The sequence below is a fragment of the Miniopterus natalensis genome, chromosome 2 (genome assembly GCF_054644295.1).
Source record: "Miniopterus natalensis isolate mMinNat1 chromosome 2, mMinNat1.hap1, whole genome shotgun sequence".
Taxonomy (NCBI): Eukaryota; Metazoa; Chordata; class Mammalia; order Chiroptera; family Miniopteridae; genus Miniopterus; species Miniopterus natalensis.
The window spans coordinates 104,446,490-104,466,662 of record NC_142082.1 but is presented as its reverse complement, the minus strand read 5'-3'; the positions used below and the strand labels follow the sequence as shown (position 1 = coordinate 104,466,662).

The window sequence follows — 20,173 nt, the reverse complement described above, 5'->3', positions numbered from 1 at the left end:
GGATTTAGGAAAGTTTATTCACCCCGGCCCGTGGTCCCTGTGGTCAAAGAGCTCTCAGGCTATTCCTAGAACAAGACTCTGCCTCTCTACACATTGGTCAGTGCGAAGTCTCAGAGAATTATGACATTTCTGAGCTGGGAGAAATTCCATGATTCTAGCAGAGGGAGTCTCGAGAGGGTGGGCTTAATTCTTCCCTAGTGAAACAGGTTTTTGAGGCTCTTGGGTAGAAATGGCAGGAGTGGGGCACGGAGCAGATTCTCCTCCTCTAGGTTCCATCTCACAGCTGGACCATAAGCTCCTCCAAGGCAGGCTCTGGGTCCTGTGCATCTGGGTGTCCTTTGCAGAATTTAGGACATTCCAACTGTCTATTGACCTCTCCGCTTGAGTCACCAATAGGCATTTCAACTTCTTCACATGTTCAAAACCTGACTCTGGCATTTCCTCCCAAAACTTGACCATCCTTGAGATTTCCCCATTTGGGGGGCACATTCTCCACCTAACTGTCATCATGTTTCTCCATCCCATCTGAGTTCTGCAGACCTTATTCCAGAACGTCATGAGCCTGTCTATCCACTTTCCTCCCTGGTTACCACTCTGGGCTGAACCATTATCTCACTGGGATTAATGTAATAAACCCCTAAGTGGTATCCCTGCTCTTCATAATCTGTTCTTCACATAGACATGAGACTGATCTTTCTGAAGATCAAATCATGTCACTCCCTTGCTTAAAAACTTCTGATGCTGCCCGGCCAGTGTGGCTCAGTGGATTGAGCATTGTCCCTGCACCAAGAGGTCACTGGTTTGATTCCCAGTCAGGGCACATGCTTGGATTTTGGGCTCAATCTCCAGTAGGGGGTATGCAGGAGGCAGCTGATCAATGTTTCTCTCTTATCAATGTTTCTATCTCTCTCTCTCCCTTCCTCTCTCTGAAATCAATTAAAAAACATATTTAGAAAAAACAAAACACAAACACACCAGAAAAAACCTTCCAATGCCTTCCCACTGCTCTTTGAACAAAATCTAAACTGCTTATGATATTGTCTACAAGGCTCTAAGGAGCTGGCTCTGCTGATATCTCTGATTTCAATGGGAATTGCTATCTCCCTCAAACATGCTAACCTCATTCCCACTCCAGGGTATTCACATCAGCTGTTCTCTCTTCTTGGAATGCTCTTCCCCTAGAACTTTACATGGCTGGCTCCTTGACATCAGATCTCAGCACAAGCATCATGTCTTAGAGAGGCCTTCCCTGATCTCTTAGGACAGAGCAGTCTTCCCCTTTGCCACTCATTCTCTGTCTCATCCCTCTTTCTCTTTTTCTTGTTTTTATCTTCACCTGAGGATATGTTTGTTGATTTGAGAGGGGGAGGAGAGAGAAAGAGAGAGAGAGACACTTTGATCGGTTGCTTCCTATAAGCACTCCAACTGGGGATCAAACCCTCAACCTAGGGTATGTGCCCTGACCAGGAATGGAACCTGCAACCTTTTGGTGTACAGGACGATGCTCCAACCAACTGAGCCACCTGGCCAGGGCTACTCTTTTTATTTTCTAAGCAACATAGTTTATTTATTTTATTTTCATTTATTGTCTGTCTCACACTGTTAGAATGGCTAGTAGCAGGCAAAGGGGTTGACTCCTGATCCCAACACCTAGAATAGTACCTAGCACATAGTGGGGTACAATAAAGAAATACTTGTGAATTCCATTGCATCAGCCACTTGATTGGGAAGCAAATTCTACAAGATCCCTTTGTCCCTTGCCTCCGGTTTGAGACTTGCTGAACTCCTTTTTGCCATACAGAGCTCTGCCCTTTTACAGATGCTGGACTTGAGATCCTAGAGATTTAGCTGTGCTCTGATTCCCTTGAAGACCTAGGAGGAAATCAACTAAGAAACAGGGAATTTAGGTGAGACACGAAGACCTTCCTCACGGTAAGAACTGTTGGATGCTGGGGGGAAGGTGGTGAGGAGCATGGGAACATCGTTAACAAGTCAACTGCGTTCCGCCACGCCTAGTGGCTTGTGCGCCTTGCCTTTAATAATTCCAGATCTTCTCTTCAACTCCTGCCTCACAACCTGAACCATGCTTTCACACCCCAGACACTGAGAAAGCCCAGCCTTCTCTTCTGGGAGACTCACCAGGGCAGCTTGGGTTCCTGCTGTGGTTGATTGCTACCTTGGGTCTTCAGCTATTGTCAGAGCCTGTGGACCTTCATCTGGGTGAGCACCAGGCTGGCTACCCATCTCCCAGCATCTCCTAATAAGCCTACTGTGTGCAGGAGGTGATACCTCACGCCACTGTTTGCAGGCAGGCTCAGAACTAACTCCTGGTGAAGAGAGGAATCCAAGCAAAGGGGCCCAGGCAATGTGAGGCACTTGGCTTTGAGGGTGGCTTCCCCCTACCCCTCATGGGTTATTAAGAGATCCCCCTCATGCCTCTGTATGTGGGTCCTTGTTTTAGGCTCTGACCTTGGTACCCTGATGGAGGAGATATCAGACCCCCTGCTCCTGGCCCTAACCCAGCCTGGCCTTCTCCCTCTGCTCTCTCGCCTGCTTCTCCACAATGATCTCATGCTTTCTTCCAAAACAGCTTTTCTTTAAGATCTCCCTAGCTGGCAGACAACTTAACAAAGAGCTTCAATAAGGCCACAGGCGGCAGACGGCTTATCAAGATGAACCTCTTTGCTCTGCATCCTGGCTGTCACCTCGGTGCTGCTTTGTCATCACAGAAGGCAAAACAAAACAGCTGTGCATGCACACACTCATGTACACTTGCACACACACACACACACACTCATGCACACTTTCGTGCACACACACAGAAATGACCCCTGTCAGGGTCTGAACCCCCGAGGACTTAGAAACTCCAGCTTTTACCCCCTAGCTCTCATATCTACTTTGCTCTCCCCCCTCCTCTGCCTGGAGAACCCAGCCCACAGACTGTGGGGTGAGGCGAGGCCACCTCTCCTAATACAAGCTGGGGAGTCTGCAGGTACTCAGGGACTTCTCCATTCACAGAGTGCCACTGCCAGAAGGGAGACCAGAGATCCCAGTCAATTTACCTCCGCATTCTACAAGCAGGAAACCGAGGCCCAAGGTTGTCAGGTAATTAACTAGTTATTAGCTAGTTTAGCAATTTTCAACTGGTGTGCCACAAGAATTTTTAAAACATGCAATACCTGACTAGTCAGGGGCCCTGACCTCTTCTCCCTTAGATTGTCAAATAAAAAAATGACAACAGCCAGCACAATAGCCATCCTGTTGGAATGAATCAAAATTATATATATATTTTTTGGTCACATAGACAAAAAATATATTTTTTGGTGTGCTGAAGAATTTTAGTAATTTGTTTGTTTTAGTAATTAGTTCATGTGTGTCATGAGATGGAAAAGGGTGAATCTCACTGAGCTAGTTAGTGAGCAGCAGAGTCTGACTGTGTCCTCTGGTGCCCAGGCGTGGGCTCCTCCCTCCCATCCCGCAGTCATCTCTGGGCTGCGTGGGGCAGAGACCCTTTCCTGGAACTGCTCGCAGTGCAGGAAAGTGGGCAAACCAACCGCAGAAAGCTGCCGTACATTTTCTGTGATAACCATAGGGTGGCCCAAAGAAAGGCCATAGACAGAGGAGAAGGTCAAGTCTATGGACTAAGAAGGGAAACGTCACAGAGGAGGCCCTGCTCAGGTTGAGTTTTTTAGGAGAGCATTCCAGCCTCAGAGAAGGATACACTTTCTGGGGCTGCGAAGTGGAAAGTGTTTAGGGGCAGGTGGAAGCATTTAGCTTGAAGGGCACGATGCATGTGACATCTGTGTAGGTCAAAGGGGACTTCTGAGGAGTAAAAGATGGTCTAACCTCCTGGGACAGCAGCCGGGCCCCCCCACTGCTGTGTCACCCAGCAGAGAAGACAGAAAGGAAGATGCAGTAGTGTCCTGTCAGCAGTGTCCTGAGTCAAGGGGGGGGTTTCTTAATCCCACCCCCAGTTCTGATGGAGAATCCTCCAGGAAAGCAGGCAGAATGGAACAGGGACACTGGGATATCCTTGATGTTGCCGACATTGCCAATATGCCACACTGTCTGCCATCCACTGGTCAGGCAGCTTTTAAGAACTGCAAGGAAGGGTCATTTAGAGGTCAATGCCCAGGCGGGGCTCCTCCCTGGATTAGCTTCCTTTGCCTTTGGATGGGACACTGGCCACCTCTCGGAATATCAGTTTCTCCAAGGTCGTCGTCCTGATTGCTTAATAAAGAGGCCTCTGAGTTCTTGAATGCCTGCCTCCCCTCACCCCAGAGCACGCAGACACCTGCCCAGCAGCGCCAGCAGGTCCTATATTTTGCTCCACTGAATAAACCTGCATCTGTGGTCTCTGAGGCTCAGTGACCCCTGCGCTCCTATGTGACCCCGGCTGGGAGGCTCTGGGCTCCTTTTGATCCCTCCCTCCGAGCCCCTCCAATTATCCTGCCTGAAATAAATGCCCCAGGGGCAGGATGGGAGATACCGCCCACGAGTCCCTGAACCGGAGGCTGCCCCAGCTTTCCGGGGGCCTCCGCCGTGGGTCGTGACCCTGTTTCCCCGAAGGGAAGGGAGCGCAGGGGAGAGGCGGCGAAGGGGCGCGGCCAGGGGCGGGGAGAGCCGGGGAGCGCTGGGAGGGAAGATGGAGGGACGCGGTCAAACCGCGCCTCTCCTCCCTGGAGTTGGGAGCGATTAATCCACAGGCCTTTTTTTCCACTGAAATGTGAGCGTTTCAGGGAGAGCGCTGCCCTCCCCGGCCGCCGCGAGCGCCTCGGTGTGTGCGCCTGTGCGCGCCCTCGCCTGTGTGCGCTCCTGTCGCTGTCATCACAGATGTCCCCCCAGCTGTCACTCCATTGCTCCGTCTCTTCGCTCGCGCGTGCTCTCTCCTCCTCTCCCTTCCTTCCCCTCTCCTATCTGTCTCCCGCCGCCCCTCCCTCTTTCCCTCTCAGTTCGCTATTGACCCAGCAGCCCGGTCCCCGGGGCGGCGGCGGGCACTCCTTCTCCCCGCGCTGTGCTGCGGGCCAGGTCCCCGCTCCGGCGGGTCGGGTCTCCGTGCGCGCTGGGCTCCGCTGGCGGTGCTGTCTGGATTTGCCCAGGAATCCCAGGAGGGGCTCATTGACATTTCACAGCTACTTGATTTAAGGAGCTCGAGGTCAGGTGGAAAAAGGTGAGTGCTGTGCGCTGGTGGGAAGGAATAAAGGATTGGTGGGTCCAGAGTGCCTGGGGCATGGGGACTTGGGTCCCCTCTTTGCTAGGTCCCTTTGCCCTGCACAGACGGAGAGCTGCTGCTGCCTCCTGCCCCCTGGGGGCAATTGCTGGGCCTGGGGAAGTGCTCAGGATTGGACATCTGGGCAGCCCAGAGATACAGGGCACAGGGAACTCTGACCTCACAGTGTTGGGGACATGAGCTAGGATTCTGCTGGGGAGGGGCAAGCCAGGGGAGGACAGGGGGGAGGAGGGCAGTGCCAGTGCCAGACGACAGGCCTATGTGGCATAGAAACCAGTCCCTGCAGCAGGGGATAGCCAGCGTAGAGCCCTGTGCCATCTGCATGCCCAGCTAGACAGACAGCCTGGGAACTTGGTTCTGTGGGAGAGGTGGTGCTGGTGACAGGGTGGGCACAGAGCACCAAGGCTCAGCCTGGGGGTGGCAGGCTGGAGCGCTGTGCAGTCTGAGGCACCGGAATTGACCTCATGGTCCTCTTTACAGGATGGCCTAAGTGTGGGGTGGTGGCCTTCAGGCAGCTGTCCTTGGCCAAGGCTGCTGAGGAGCCCTTCCCTGGCTGGATATGGGTCCACATAGCTGTGGGGGAAGCCACCCTGATGGGGGTGTGGCTGGGAGTGGATGAGGGAGAAGAGCCTGGCAGCTCTTTCTTGGTGAGCCCAAGGCCTTGCTCAAGCCTCCCAAGGCTTACTGGAGGTTGTGACTTAGCTTAGGGGGAGCAGGAGTCTGCAGCCAGGCCATGCCTACCTGGATTCCCGGCCCAGTGGGGCATGGACACCCCAACTGGGAGCAGGACAGCTGCTCTGGGCAGCCCTGAGGCCCATTTTGACAATGCAGAGAGAGGGGGTCTGACTAGGAGTCCCCACTTCCCACTCAAGTCCAGGTTGGCTGCTTTGTCTCCTCCCTGAGCAGTGCAGTCTGTGTTTCTGGGGATGACGGTGGTGAGGTTGGCTCCTGACTGTCAAGGCATGTTGGCCATCACCTCACTGTGACTCAGATTGACACTTTGCAGCTTAGATAACTACATCAGCTGGGGGAGGGGAAGGCAGCTGAGCACGTGGAGATGGGCGGGGGAAGTCCAGCCTGGAGGGAAACCCACAGCAGCTTCCTGCTCTTCCCACCCCGTTTCCCCACTGGCTCAGTCCCTGGCGCTGCCAAAGAGGGAGACCAGGAAAGCCAGCCGGGGGTGGCAGGAGAAAAAGGGAGGTTTTTAAAGCAACCGATCTGGTTCCTTTGGGGTTTGGCTGGAAGCTGTGTCTGGGGCCCGGATAAGCAAACCCCATCCCACTTTCTAGGTGCCAAAGCTGGGGTGAGGGACTGCTTTGGGCTGAGTGGGCACATGCCTAGGGGACAGGGAGGTTATGTAATGTTGGGGTATTTGGGGAGCTTTGGGTGGGGAGAGGAGAAGGAGTTTAAGCAGTCTCTCCCCTCTCAGGGCCTCCCTCCTAACTCCCAGATCAGGCCTCCTCTGCCCCTGCCAGCGCTGTCCTGAGCCCAGATCCAGGGCCTCAGTGAACACGTAGCTTATTTATGAGGAGTGACTTGGGGCTTTTCTGTTCTGCTTCCCAGAGGGTCTGTTTGGGATTAGGAATGTTCCACAAGGAAACCAGGTGCAGAAAGCCAGGGGTGAGAATGGGGAATTTTAAAATGAACCAGAAGGGTTTGTCTGTTCCAAGTACAAATACAGAGATTTTTAAAAGCCTGCTTCCGTGCTGCCTGGGCAGTACATGTTTTGGGGATGGCTGTCAGGGAGAAGATTGAGAATGTTTCCTGAAAGGGCCTGGATGGCCAGGTTGAAGGCAGCAGGTGGAGAGCCCAGCTCTGTATGGTCCCTGCCACACAGGACTCAGCTTGGGACAGCCTGTCGTCCAGGTCCCTCGCTGCCCTCCTGGGGTGGGGAGGACACTGTCCTTGCAGCCCTAAGAAGTGGCCCCAACCCTGGCCCTGTCTCTCACTAGCAGTGGCCACCTCTCTGCAGAACAAAGGAGGTGCAGGGGAGACTGCAAGGGTCTTTCTTGCTTCTAGGTTCTGTGAGTCTGGTGCTGAGGGGGACCTTTATCTTGAGTCTAGGAGCCTTGACCAAAGGGAGGTACCAGGGAGGGTGTGCCCAGCAGGGCAAGCATGCTGTCTCAAGCACCAGGAACCCTGGGTCCAAGCACAATGGACATTAGCTGGCTGTGTGGTTTGGACATTTGACTTGCGGGGATGGACATGCGGAAGCATCAAAGGAAGGGCATGGATACCAGGCCTGTGGTGTTTTTCTTGGTGGTTTCTAGCTGGAGTCTGAGCCTCCTCTACTTGGAAGATTAACCTCCACCTGTAGGTTAAGTGGCTGGGACAGAGGCACGGAGAGGTCAGGCTCTGAGCCATCCTAACCTGAGCACCTGCAGGGAATGAGAGCAGGGCAGGCTGCTCCTTGACATGCGGGCAGAGGTGAGAAGCAGATCCCACCCTCAGTCTCTAGGGGACGCTGCACCCACTTAGCTCAGCAGGAGCACATGGAACCATCTGCTCTTACTACTGCCTCCATTGTTGTTCCATCGCTGCCTTACCACCCTGGCTTCCCTGGCATTCCCAGCCCACCCTTCTCACCTCAATACCCAATCCTCCATCAGAAGGTTTCTAGAAAGCTCCCTCCATTCCCTTAACCAGATCTTGGCCCCCCAGAGCTTTCCCTGCTGCATCTGGGATATTTCTGGACAGAAGGCAGCTGGGGCAAACCTGGCTGGCGTCTCAGTCCAGCAGGACATAGAGCTTGTGCCTCCACCAGCAGGAGGGGTAAGAACACACGTCTTCTCAGCTCCAGCAAGAGAGTGAATGAGGAGATGCCCGTTAACTGTGAGGTTCTGCACAAATGAAAGGTGGCACCTCCCTTTTCCTGCCCTTCCCATTGTATATCAGGAACCTCAGTGTGTAAGCAGATCAGGAACAGAGTGGACCCAGGAGCCTATAAAGGCAGATGAGTGAGGAGCTTTGTCACCAGACCACTCAGGCCCAAAGCTGTATTCTTCCATTACCTAATCTGGGGGAAGTTACTTAATTTCCCGTGCCTCAGTTTCCCCATCTATGAAATAGTGTTAATAATACAAACCTAAGAGTTGTTATGAGGACTAAGAACACTATGCACAGGCCGTTGCAGCTCTGGTAATGGCTTTTCCCCACACAGAAGCTTCTGGAAGGAGGTGCTAATGTCAGTACCCTCTCTTCTCTGCCCAGGTCACTGCCACTCCCTGGCTGGTGCCCAGCTTCCAGAGACTGACCAGCCTGGCTTCCTGGGAGGTACCAGGGTCTGCTGAGAGAGATGTGATCTAACTCAGTCTTCCCAAACTTAGATACGCAAACAAATTGTCTGGATCTGGTAAAAGTGCTGATTCTGATTCAGTTGGCCTGGTGTGGGACCTGAGGTTCTGCATTTCTATGAAGTTCCTAGGTGAGCCCCTGCTGCGAGTCGGTCCATGGAGCACACTTTGAGTAGCAAGGGGTTGGAGCACACAGCCCTGTGTTTCTGGTTTTCGAGGAGTTCCCCACTTGACTGCTTTTGGCTCAGCCCTAGCCTTCAATCCTCAGTCTCCCAGAAAAGCCCAGTAACGGAGGCCCCTTTTCTCTCTGGTGTCTCTGTCTCTGGGACTGGGACAAAAAGTCCCATGAAGATTGGGAGTAGATCCAACATCCAGAGCCACAAGGCTGTGGGACGTGAAGGTAGATCTTTCTGGCAGGAACCCCTGACTCTTTTTCCACCCCCATTCTCCACCCTGGGTGGAGACTGCCCTCTTGGATGGCATTAATTTATCCAGCAGCTGGCCAGTTCTTGCTGCAGAAGCTGCTCCTCAAGCTTCCTAATGTAGGTCATCCCCTTCTTAATGAGGCTGGAGACTTTTGGAGGTGGAAAGGAGTCCTTTGTTTGGAGGTGTGCTGATGAGCCTCTAGAGGGCCAAGGAGCTAGACAGTGCTGGGCTCAAGCCCATATCTCCTTAAGGGTCACTTCTCTGGTGCCCACGGAGGCAGGGTCAGCTCCCAGGAAACACAGGTTCCCCTCATGGACCTGGGTGCCTTGTTTGCATCACATTTCTCTAGAGATACGAGGGTCAATGGTTGCCTGCCACCTTGCAAGACACCACCTGTGGGTCTGCATTGTGGAGACCTGCCTGCCTTGCTTTGTATAGTGACTTCATTCTGGAGATGGGGCAGTAGGACCTGCACTTGAGGCCACCACCTCCACTGAGTGGCACTTGCTGCTCAACCCCTGGGCTCCCTTTGGGGAGAATACTGAGACCGGGGAGGGGTAGGTGGGGTGGGAAGGGGAGTCGGTTTGAAAGAGGAGAGGAGATGAAGCTCAGGTAGAAATAGGGCCTGGGCTTGGGTGAGAGGGGCTCTTCACCACCTGCTTCCCTGCAGGAAGCTGGATAGAGTGGGAGCAGAAGGTTGGATTGGGTCCTCATCTTAGTGTGGGTCTAAGCAGAGAATACATCCTGTAGGGGACTGCCCTGTAGGGTTTGCTTCGGACCTTAATTCTAAGCTGGAAGTATCCTTGTACACCTGTCTGCAGGGGGCTTTTGGGAACTGCCGGGCATCCCACTCTGCTCCCTGCATGCTGAATGTGAGGAGGAGTGCTGGAGGGCTGCCAGCAGGCCATGTGTGTGTGCACAAGTGCGTGTGCATGTGCGTGTGCGTGTCAGCACGTGCCCAACTGCACGGTTTTCTGTGGGTGTGTGTTTGTACCACGTGCTGTGTTGGGAGCTCCAAGCACGTGTCTGGGAGCCTGTGTGCAACCCGCTCTGTGCACACATAGGTGTCTCCCCACGGGGGCCATGCTGGGTGACTGTCATCAGGAAGTGGATGAGCAGCCAGGCTCAGAAGCCTGCAACTCCATCCCCCACCTATTGTGTGACCTTGGGCAAGTTGGTCATTGTCTTCGTGCCTTGGGTGGCCATTGACTTGCCTACTATGTGTGGATGCTGTGAGCTTTGCTCTGAGGGATCTTGCTGGAGTAAGACATTGTTCTGGGGGTCAGGGCCTGCAGGACGGAGAGGGTGGACACCGCTGTCTGGGATGGAGGCCTGTGACAGCTGCGTGTGTGAGCACACCCTGAAGCGAGCACCGTGTGATGGCCCACAGGCCTGGCTCGGGCTCAGGAATGCAGCACGTGCTCAGCAGTAGAGTAGGCCCATGTGTGAAGTTGGTGGGACAGGAAAGAGATGTCCCACAGGCCTGCTGCACACTGCTGGTGTTTTCTAACACCTATCAGGGTCTTAAGTCCAAGCCAGGCACATTCACCTGAATTATCTTCTAAGGTAATTTTTGTGCTAAATAGAATAAATGTTAACTTTCCCCTCTAAATTAAATTGATCCTCACTGAAATTCCACCCATTGAGTATTACTGTCGTCACTTTTAGAGCTAAGATAATTGAGGCCCAGAGAGTTTATGTTATTGGTTTATAGTTATACAGCTAGGGAATGACCTGACAAGGAACTGAACACAGAGCCCTGCCTGACCTGGGCATCTGAGCCAGGAGCCTGCTGGGGCCTGGCCCTGAGAGAGCATTTGGGAACAACAGCTGACCTACCCTAAGCATCTACCCCATGCCTCAGCCCAGGGCCTTGAGATCCGTCCAGGAGGCAGTGTGGGGACTGGGCTGCTCCTCACACCGCAAATCTGTGCCCAGTTGTTGAGACACACTCTGCTAGCCCCTGCGAGGCCTTCATAAGCAGAGCCCTCCTAATGTGGCAGAGAGGGAGAGGAACGACAAAGCCAAGAGCAGGCAAGGCCCCTCCCCTCCTGAGCAGGCTGCGTTTGCTGGGAGCACAGCTAAAGGTCCTGTGGGGACTGCTGTGTTCTTAGTGCGTTCTGCCACCCTATAGGAGACAGATATAACCCAGGGGGGTGGGGAGAGACTCAGTGAGAGATACCAAGAGCTGCAGCAGGATCCTAGATGCCTGAGGGGAACCCTGCTTCACCCAAGATTTCAGAGCTGAATATGTTAGCTTCCCAGCAGCTCTTTCCACCTCCTCAGCTGTCTGCTTAACTCTGCCACTGGCTTCTGAGGCTCCCAGAATTAACTAGACCTGTGGGAGTGGGGAGAGGAGGCCTGCAACCAGGAATCACCCAGGGACGATGTGGTAACCAAGAAAGCTGGAACTCTAGGAGCCAGCAGGACAGTGGGTTGACAGGGCTGCACCTTGGGAGCAGGAGGAGGCCGGGCTGTTGGCCGCCTCTCCTCCATCCCATGCCCCATCTTACTCTGCGCTAGCTATAATAGCTAGCACCACAGCCCCCCCCCCCCGCCCCCATTCCCACCGTCTGACAGAGCTGGGAGAGTGAAGGCTCTGGGCTCTAAGGGCCTTGGCCATACCCTGAAGAAAGTGGGGACCAGAGGAGGGCCTGTGTCCTGCTTACAAGTCATTGGGTTGGGGCAGGACAAGTCCTTGAGACCCTAGAAAGGGTGAGTCCCCTCTTTTGTCCTCTCTGGAAAAGAAAACTGCTTCCTGCAGCCCCTGGCCTGTTCCTTCTGATTCGCAATCTCATCCTCTCCTCCGTGTCCCTGTCTCTTACTCAAGCAGCTGCTGCAGCAGCAGGAACCCCTGAGCCGCTGAGTCTTATTATAGACCCGTGAGGAAGACGCGCATTGCCACTCACCTCCCAGGCGAAGGTGGAGGGGAAGCAGGGGGCCACCCAGCAGCAAGAACGGAGCCTGGGCCGCAAGCCTGATCCAGCGGCAAAGTCTGCAGAGGGCCTGATCTCTACCTCGTCGGGGCCCATGGTAAGAGCGGCAGTGGGACTGTGACCAGTGTTGCCTGTAGCCTCACTCTGCACCCAGCAGAGATGTCCCTCAGTTTCCCCACTTGTGACACGGAAAGGCCCAGACACAGAGGAGGCCATATGACTCTGAAAACATTTTAGAGACCAACACATCAGAGAGGCAACAAAAAGAGGTGGGAGGCTGGGGGCAGGGACACTGGGGAGAGTGTGGGGTAATTCCTGAGTCCCAGAGCCCAGAGCTCAGCACTGCGCCTCACACTGAGGGCTCCTGGGGTTCCCTGAGCCCCCCACGCCACCCCCGATCACCCCAGGGAGGTTGAAGTTTTCCTGGTTTCTCTGCCCCCTCAGTCCTTTCCTTCCCCCAACCCAGGGAATCATAGCTGGGAACAAGAGAGGGAATGACAAGCAGTGTAAAGAGATACCGGGCCCTCTCCCTCACCCCTGGGCTGGATGGGCCTGGGCCTTAAGTGCCTGCTTCTGCTCAGTGTGTTCTCTTTCTCTCAGGACTGACAGGTAGCACCTACCAAGGGGCTCCTCTGTCCCCAGAGGTGCAGGACTGTGAGAGCTGTGGCATTCACCATGCTGGCCCCCAGCAGTGGCCCAGAGCAGAGGACCAGGCTGGCCCTGCAGTGGAGGCAGATCTCCTGTGAGTATGGTGGGAGGGTGGGGTCAGGGTGGCGGGGTTAGTGGGGCCTGCAGTGATGCATTTGGACTGCTGGGAGGCCTGAGATCTTCCCGGGAGGCCCAAGGCCCGGCTCTGGGAGGCCAGGGATTACCCTCTGCAGACCTGCCATGTTTCCGGCACCTGTGATGGCTAAAGAAAGAGTAGCTGCTGAGAACCTCAGTGGTTGGATCAGGAGCTGGAGGTCTGTTCCTGAACAGTGAAGTCCGCTGCCACCCACCCTGTGGTTCTGGCTCGAGTGGCCCTGTTGCTGTAATGTGAGCCTCCCTCTTGTCTCGCCTGCTGGATGAACATGGAGACCTCTCTTATGCCTCAATCTCCCCAACTCTGAAATGGGGAACTAGTGGGCTTTTGGGATGTGGTGCTGGAAGGGACCTTAGGGACTGGTCCAACCCCTTGTGAGGATGAGGAAACAGGCCCTCCATGTCCCATAAGGAAACTTACAAAGCTGTCAGGGTGAAAGCAGCCCTGCGAGTTCTCTTCATGTGTGGTAAAGGGACAAGGTCCGTGAGGACCCTGTTGCCCAGGGCTGCGTCGTAAGAGGTAAGAGATGGTCCTGAGGACATAGTCAGCCTGACTTCTCCCCTCCCATGGTCAGCCCATCATGTGGCTGCCTCACACAAGCAGCCTGAATTATTTACCATGCAAGAGTGGTTGATCCTGAGCGATCAGATCCCCTTTCAACCTCATTCTGGAATCACTCAACACCTTGCAATACAGGATTATGTATTCTTGTCACTAGGGCTTTTATGCCACTCCAAATATCTTGGGGGTGGGGGAACAACGGTGTCTGGGTATGAGGAACTGATTGAGAGGGAAGCTGGATGGGTTGAATATTTTTCTCAGGAGAGTGAAATCTGAAGAAGGTCGATTTTAAAACGGCACGGTGGGGGCAGTGTGGGACAGGCTGACCTGGCAGCAGATGGGCTCAGAGGGGTGAGAAGGTGAGAGGTAGCAACAGGTGCCCCCACGTGGCCAGGAAGGGTCTCCAGTTGGCTTCCATGGCCATGCTGGAGCTCACTTTCCCTCGAGAACAAAGAGGCTCAGGTGTCAGCCTTGCAGTATGTCTCTCAGCTTTCATTGACCCTCCAGGCAGGGGAGGGATACAGCTCATCCTGTTCCTTCCACATCTGCCCTTTGGAACACCAGACAACCAGACACCTACCAGACACAGACCCAACACCATCCCATCCAGGAACCTAGGTTGGGATGGTTGCTTCTGCTTTGGGTGGGGCCAATGGGCCATGAGCTGGGTCTGGATATCTCCATTGCTTCTCCACCTGGGGCCTTTCCTCTGGGCCTCTTGGGACTGACTTAGTGTGGTTGAGCTAGTTTGAACTCATCCCTTTTCCCTTTCACAGTGAGCAGTCTTCTCTGATATTCAGGGGGACAGTTAAGGTGTTTTTTTCAGACACTCTTAGAAAGGGCTGCTGGACAATAGAATGAGCTGCTCTGTTGTGATTGTTCTCTGAGGCCCCCCAGGCCTTCCACAGGCTGGGCCCTGTGCTTGCTACTCAGAGAGTCCTGGGCAAAACATGGGACCACAGAAGGAATGGTGCTAATGGGTCCATTCTGCAGAAATGCTACCCTGCAGCCCTTAGGAGCAGGAGCTCAGGCTATGGGCATGAATGGCTTTAGAATGAGAGTAAATATGGAACTTGTCCTAGGCCCCATGATTTGCAATGGCTTGACACAAGCATTCTTCAGTGTGGAGTGGAACTGCGCATCCTGTCCTCATCATCTGCACAGTGGACCCTGGGTGGGCTGGGCTCCTGGCTGGCTCACACTAAGGTGCCGTCTTGGATGTGGGACTCAGCAGATCTGACACACTGGGAGTTGTAGGAGCGGGCTGGGAGGGCCCCTCTGTGCTCTCCCTTCCATGTGTGGCATGTGTTAGCCCAGTGCAGCTGCAGGTTGGGGTGGGGTGCAGAGGGGAAGGAAGCAGCAGTGTGGCCATTTTCTTTTAGATAGAGAACCTTGTCCTGGCAGTGACTCTGGGAGAGGAACACGAGGGCAGGCTTCTCGAACATCCTCATGTCCATTTTGTCAACATCTATGGTGTCAGTGGGGCCCAAGCTCCTGAGATCAGCTGTGGGAGGCCGTGTGAGCTGAGGCATCATTGTGGACCAGCATTGCTTGTCCTCTGGACTCAGGCCTGCCATTCCGCAGGATCATACTCCACGAGAGGATTGCTTTGCCAGATGTGCTGCAAGGCAAGGAGCCCTACTGACACTGTGATGTCCATTAATGCAGAAGTGTTTTGGATTTGTTAATTATCTTTTTATGTGGTCAATAAGCATTTGTATATTGATCGTGGCTTGGGAAAAAGGAGACAAAGGCAAGAGGCCATTATGATATGAACGAGTAAGGTGGGGATAGAGGCAGGAGGAGGTAATCCCCACTTGTCACTTTCTTTCCACCTGTCTGCCCCCCCCCCCCCCCGCCCCAGGGATCACCTGCTGGGTCACCCTGTATGCTGTGGAGGCCCTCCCTGCCTGCCCTTTCTCCTGTAAGTGTGACACCCGCAGCCTGGAGGTGGATTGCAGCGGCCTAGGCCTCACCATGGTGCCCCCGGACTTGCCTGCTGCCACCCGAACCCTCTTGCTCTTGAACAATAAGCTGAGTACCCTGCCAAGCTGGGCATTTGCCAATCTGTCCAGCCTGCAGCGGTTGGATCTATCCAACAACTTCCTGGACCAGCTGCCCAGCTCCATTTTTGAGGACCTGACGAATCTGACGGAGCTGCAGCTGCGCAACAACAGCATCAGGACCCTGGACAGGGACCTGCTGCAGCACTGCCCCCTGCTCCGCCACCTGGACCTGTCCATCAACGGCCTGGCCCAGCTGCCTCCGGGCCTCTTTGACCGCCTCCCTGCTCTGCGCTCCCTATCGCTGCGCTCCAACCGCCTGCAGAACCTGGCCCGGCTGACGTTTGAACCTCTAGCGAGTCTGCAGCTGCTGCAGGTTGGGGACAACCCCTGGGAGTGTGACTGTAACCTGCGTGATTTCAAGCACTGGATGGAGTGGTTTTCCTACCGAGGTGAGCACGGCCAGCCCTGCCTGGGTGTGAGGAATTGGGAGGGTCACCCCTGGCCCAACACATTCCTGGAGGCCGGGAGCTGACTCAGGGTGTGGGCCTGTCTTCACCAGCCACGCTGAGAGTGACCAGCAGGGCAGAGAGGCCGGGTGCTGCTCTCCCCGCCCCCCCCCCCCCACTGCTCCCCTTTCTTCTCTGTTGCTCCCTCCCCACTCTCTGCCTGTCTCTTCTCATTTTCTTTCAGATCGACTCACTGTTATGGTCTCACTTTTGTAGGTTTCATGAGGGAACTTAAAGATACAGTATAATTTTTCTCTGCACCCCTCTAGGTGTGGTTCTGGGATTCCCTGGCATGGTAGAAGGAGGAAGAAAAACCACCCTGTTTTTCTGAATACAACAATCTCTTAAATATCCACCGTTTCAGGATGGTGGAATGTAATTTAAATCCACAGATAAAACCAAATTTTTATTTTGATGATGACCTCAACTCTCTCCGCGAAGAACTTTTGTGATTGAAGCTTTAATAAGAAGCCAAATGGTTTTGGTTTTACTTTCTTTCCTTCCCCTATCATTAACCAAGAAGGTTCTATAGTGACCCATGGAGTGATGAAATGATATGGGAAAGAAGGGCAAAGAAGTAAGCGTAGTGGCTACAAGTGCCAGCTCTGCCACTTGCTAGCTGTGTGATCCTGAGGAAGTTGATTTCTCTGTCTCAGTGCGCTCATCTGTAAAGTGGGAGTGAATAACACATCTGTCTCATATAATCATTGTGAGGATTAAATAGGTAATGCACATAGTGTCTTAAAAAGTGCTCAACATAAAGCAAGTCCTCAATAATACTTATTTGTTTGTTCATTTGCTAGTAGTAGTCATGCTATTAAATGGATTAAGAAGACACAATTTGGTGCCCAGCACAAAGTAGAAGCTCAATGAATATTTGCTGAATGAATTAATATCAAAATTTGTGAAAGGAATGCTAACATTTTCCATCAAAGTCTCATTCCTTTCACTTCATATGCAGCCAGTATCTCAATTATTGCATGACATTCTCAAGTGTTATTAAAAACAATTTTACATACTGTAAAGTGCCATAAAATGTTAGTCACTATTTTTGTGAGTGGGGAAATAATAAATACTTGCATAGTGCCCAGTTTACAAGTGTTTTTTCATGTATATTACCTATTTTAATCCTCATAGCTAATTGAGATGGCTTCTTATTTTACAGCCAAGAAAGCTAAGACTCATAAGCAATTAAGTACATTAAATAATTTGTACAAGATGACATAGCCTGGATTCACCCTCAGGTCTTTGGAGTAGGAAGATAAGGGTGCCCCTTGCCAACACCCAGCTCCTACCTATAGAAAGGCTGCCCTGGACACATTTCACTGGATGTAAGACTTTCTAAAGTCACCTAGGCAGTCAGCATCTTGGGATGGGGATGGGGGAGAACTAGAGGCCAAGTGTCTTTGATCCAGGCCAATGTGCTATCGCTAGGGAATGTCCCTGCCCTCTCATACAGCTATCAGGGAACGTCCTTGCCATCTCATACTCTCAGCACAAAAGGGCATGGAATGGAGACATATATTTTCAGAAGTTTTCGATAGTAGAGTTGTTGTCAACCTAGCACTTCTTCAAAAAAAAAAAATCCTGGGCTGTTTTTATCAGCATCCTGGGGGAAGATTGATGCCTGTTGTACACAGCAGCTGGGCTGGGAGAGGGAACTGGCAGCGATGGAGTGGCAGCAGCCAAGTCCTCTCACAGGCATTTATTGCCTGCATCCAGATTTCACTGGATCCCAGGGCATGTCCAGGCAGCTCATTCTCCTTAGCTGCCCTCATTCTCGCCCTCCCCATGTTCTGCATCTCCATCCCCCCATGGTGGAGTGGGCTTCACCATCATCATGGTGAACCTGTGTACCCATTGCTGTGCCCCCATTAGCACTGGCCCCACTCCTTTGCCCTCACGGGTCTTCAGGATTCCCTCTCAAGATGCTTCTGCACTCAGAGATGCTGAGGTTGGGGTGCTGATGGATTGCTTTAAAGAGGAAAAGAAAAGCATTCTTGCCCAACCCCTTTTCTCTGTACTCCAAGGAGGTACTCTTAGGCAACCAAAAGGTCCTGGATGGAAGAGTGTGGCCTTGGCAGTGACTTGGCTTTTGTCCTTTTGTGAGGAAAGAGCACTGGAGGGATAAGATACTGTGTTGAGCACAGTGCCCCAGGTTTGCAGACAGGTGGTAAGCAGGCAGATTCAGGGGCAAGGAGAGGAGTGGAACTACGGCCTTGCAGGCCTCTTGGTGCTCTCTTTGCACTGATGACTCATTCGTGAGCACCCTCATGTGTCAGCATTGTCTCACCCTGTGGGTCAGTTTGACTCTGGAGTGAGTAGGCATGACTGAAATGGTGTGTGCTTCTCTATAAAATGGGAATCATCACAATACCCATTTTACATGGCTTCTGCATGGATTAAATGACGAAATGTATGTGCCTCACTGACCACGGTACTTGGCTCAACGGATGCTAGTTTCCCTGCCCCCTTCCTCTCCTATCCATCTGATCCCAGGACTGACTGCATTACTGATAGAAACTAGAACTTCTGGCCTTTCTGTTTCTGGGACCTAGGGATGGGGAGAGGGGAGTCCAGTTTTGGATGCCTGGTCAGCCCCTCCTTTTTTATCGCCCAATGCAGGGGGGCGCCTGGACCAGCTGGCCTGCACCCTGCCCAAGGAGCTAAGGGGGAAGGACATGCGCGTGGTCCCCATGGAAATGTTCGACTACTGCTCCCAGTTGGAGGAGGAGAACAGCTCGGCTGGGCTGGATGGTCCTGGGCCGCCCTGCACCAAGGCCAGCCCAGAACCTGTGAAGCCCAAGCCTGGGGCCGAGCCCGAGCCAGAGTCCAGCACAGCCTGTCCCCAGAAGCAGAGGTACCGGCCGGTGAGCGTGCGCAGGGCCATCGGCACTGTGATCATCGCCGGGGTCGTCTGTGGCATCGTCTGCATCATGATGGTGGTGGCTGCTGCCTATGGCTGCATCTACGCCTCCCTCATGGCCAAGTACCACCGGGAGCTGAAGAAGCGCCAGCCCCTTATGGGGGACCCGGAGGGAGAGCATGAAGACCAGAAGCAGATCTCCTCTGTGGCATGAGAGCCCAGCCCCACCTGGCCCAGGTAAGAAGGGCGAGGAGAACACACGGAGACCGCTCCAGGAAGGCCTGGCCCTTCTTTCTGTCACAGTCCCCAGCTCTACTTTCCTCCCAGCCCTCTAGCAAACCACCCACAGTGGGGCTGCCAGTATCTGTGGAAGCAGCCATTATGCTGAAGGCTCCTGCGGATGCTCCTCTCCGGTCACCAAATCTTTGGAACACCTCGGGGATCTCCCTGAGCCTCTGGCCATGGGGAAGAAAGAATATGTATGCAAGTGGAGGCTTCTGGACTGAGCACTCCATTGTCCTTCCTGCCCTGGGTGTAGTCACAGCTGGGTGACTCTCCCTACCTCTTGCTCAGCCCCCCTCATCTGCATTTAGGGCTGGGGAGGAAGTAATATGAGGGCCAGGGGCCCATTTCTGTGACTCTCTTCTAAGCCAGGAAGATATTCTTAACCACCCTTCGGTGTGAAAGTTGGGTCCAGCTTTCAGGAGCTGGTATTATCATGCAATCACACCAACCCTGTCATTGGGATCTAGCACTTAGAAACACAATGCTGTGAGTATAACACACTCCCTTGGCTGAAGCCACTATGTCCCTATATCTGTTCGAGACCACACCAACCACACTGCTCCTGGATTCACTGATTCACTCTCACACAAACTCATAGCATCACCAGCAAAATCACATCGACTGAAAAAAATCTCACACGCATGTGCACACACACACAGTCACATGGAGACAGAGGTCAGGAGAGCTTGGGGAGCAGAAGCGTGTTTCCCTTTGGATGTCTAGTCCTCAGAGCATGGAACCGTTTGCTTGCTTACTGCAATCTTTTCAAGTCAACAAGGGGAGAAACCCAGGATGACAACACAGGATGCCTTTGAGATCCCCTAAAGTGGGCCAAGTGGATGAGCCTGCCTGTTACCATGGTAACCCTCTCACCTATCCTGCTGGGTTTTCCAAGGACACCAACCCAGAGGCCTTGAAGCTGCAACACCTGTGGATGGCAGCCCCCTGAGAGCCCAGGGAGCCTAAGCACATCATCACTGCCAGCCCCCTGGGGACACCCACCAATTCCACTTCTGTAGCCTGCAGCCTGAGAACCATTGCTCTGCACTTCTCACCCCTCCATCTTCAGCACCTCTGAGCCTGTGACTTTGGACGGGGACTGGGTCATATTCTGTGATTGGTGGCATCTTGGGAAAGCAGGTGGCCTTCACTGAAACTCACTGCCTGCCAATGTCTCCCACACAGGGGCTGCCTTGCTCTGCTTAGAGGCTTCAGTGATGGGGCTCCCTCTCCCACAGTTTGCCCTGCTCAGTCAGACTCCC

General features: G+C 53.4%; 2 protein-coding genes across 2 annotated transcripts in view; one reads left to right on the top strand and one right to left on the bottom strand.

The window, feature by feature from the left end:
* CACNA2D4 (calcium voltage-gated channel auxiliary subunit alpha2delta 4) overlaps positions 1 to 20,173 on the bottom strand; it is a 112,706-nt gene that overhangs the window by 19,349 nt on the left and 73,184 nt on the right. The gene's annotated exons all lie outside the window — the stretch shown is intronic.
* On the top strand, positions 12,491 to 18,840 carry LRTM2 (leucine rich repeat transmembrane protein 2). Its single transcript, XM_016224806.2, has 3 exons — positions 12,491 to 12,627; positions 15,113 to 15,703; positions 18,386 to 18,840. The coding sequence occupies exons 1-3, from the start codon at positions 12,561 to 12,563 to the stop codon at positions 18,838 to 18,840; spliced, it is 1,113 nt and encodes a 370-aa protein (XP_016080292.1). The 5' UTR covers positions 12,491 to 12,560.

Excerpts from the sequence above, each read along its gene's own strand:
- LRTM2 (XM_016224806.2), top strand. The coding sequence starts at position 12,561 with ATGCTGGCCCCCAGCAGTGGCCCAGAGCAGAGGACCAGGCTGGCCCTG. Across the intron at positions 12,628-15,112 it reads GCAGTGGAGGCAGATCTCCT|GGATCACCTGCTGGGTCACC; the intron begins GTGAGTATGGTG and ends CCCCCGCCCCAG. Across the intron at positions 15,704-18,385 it reads GGAGTGGTTTTCCTACCGAG|GGGGGCGCCTGGACCAGCTG; the intron begins GTGAGCACGGCC and ends CGCCCAATGCAG.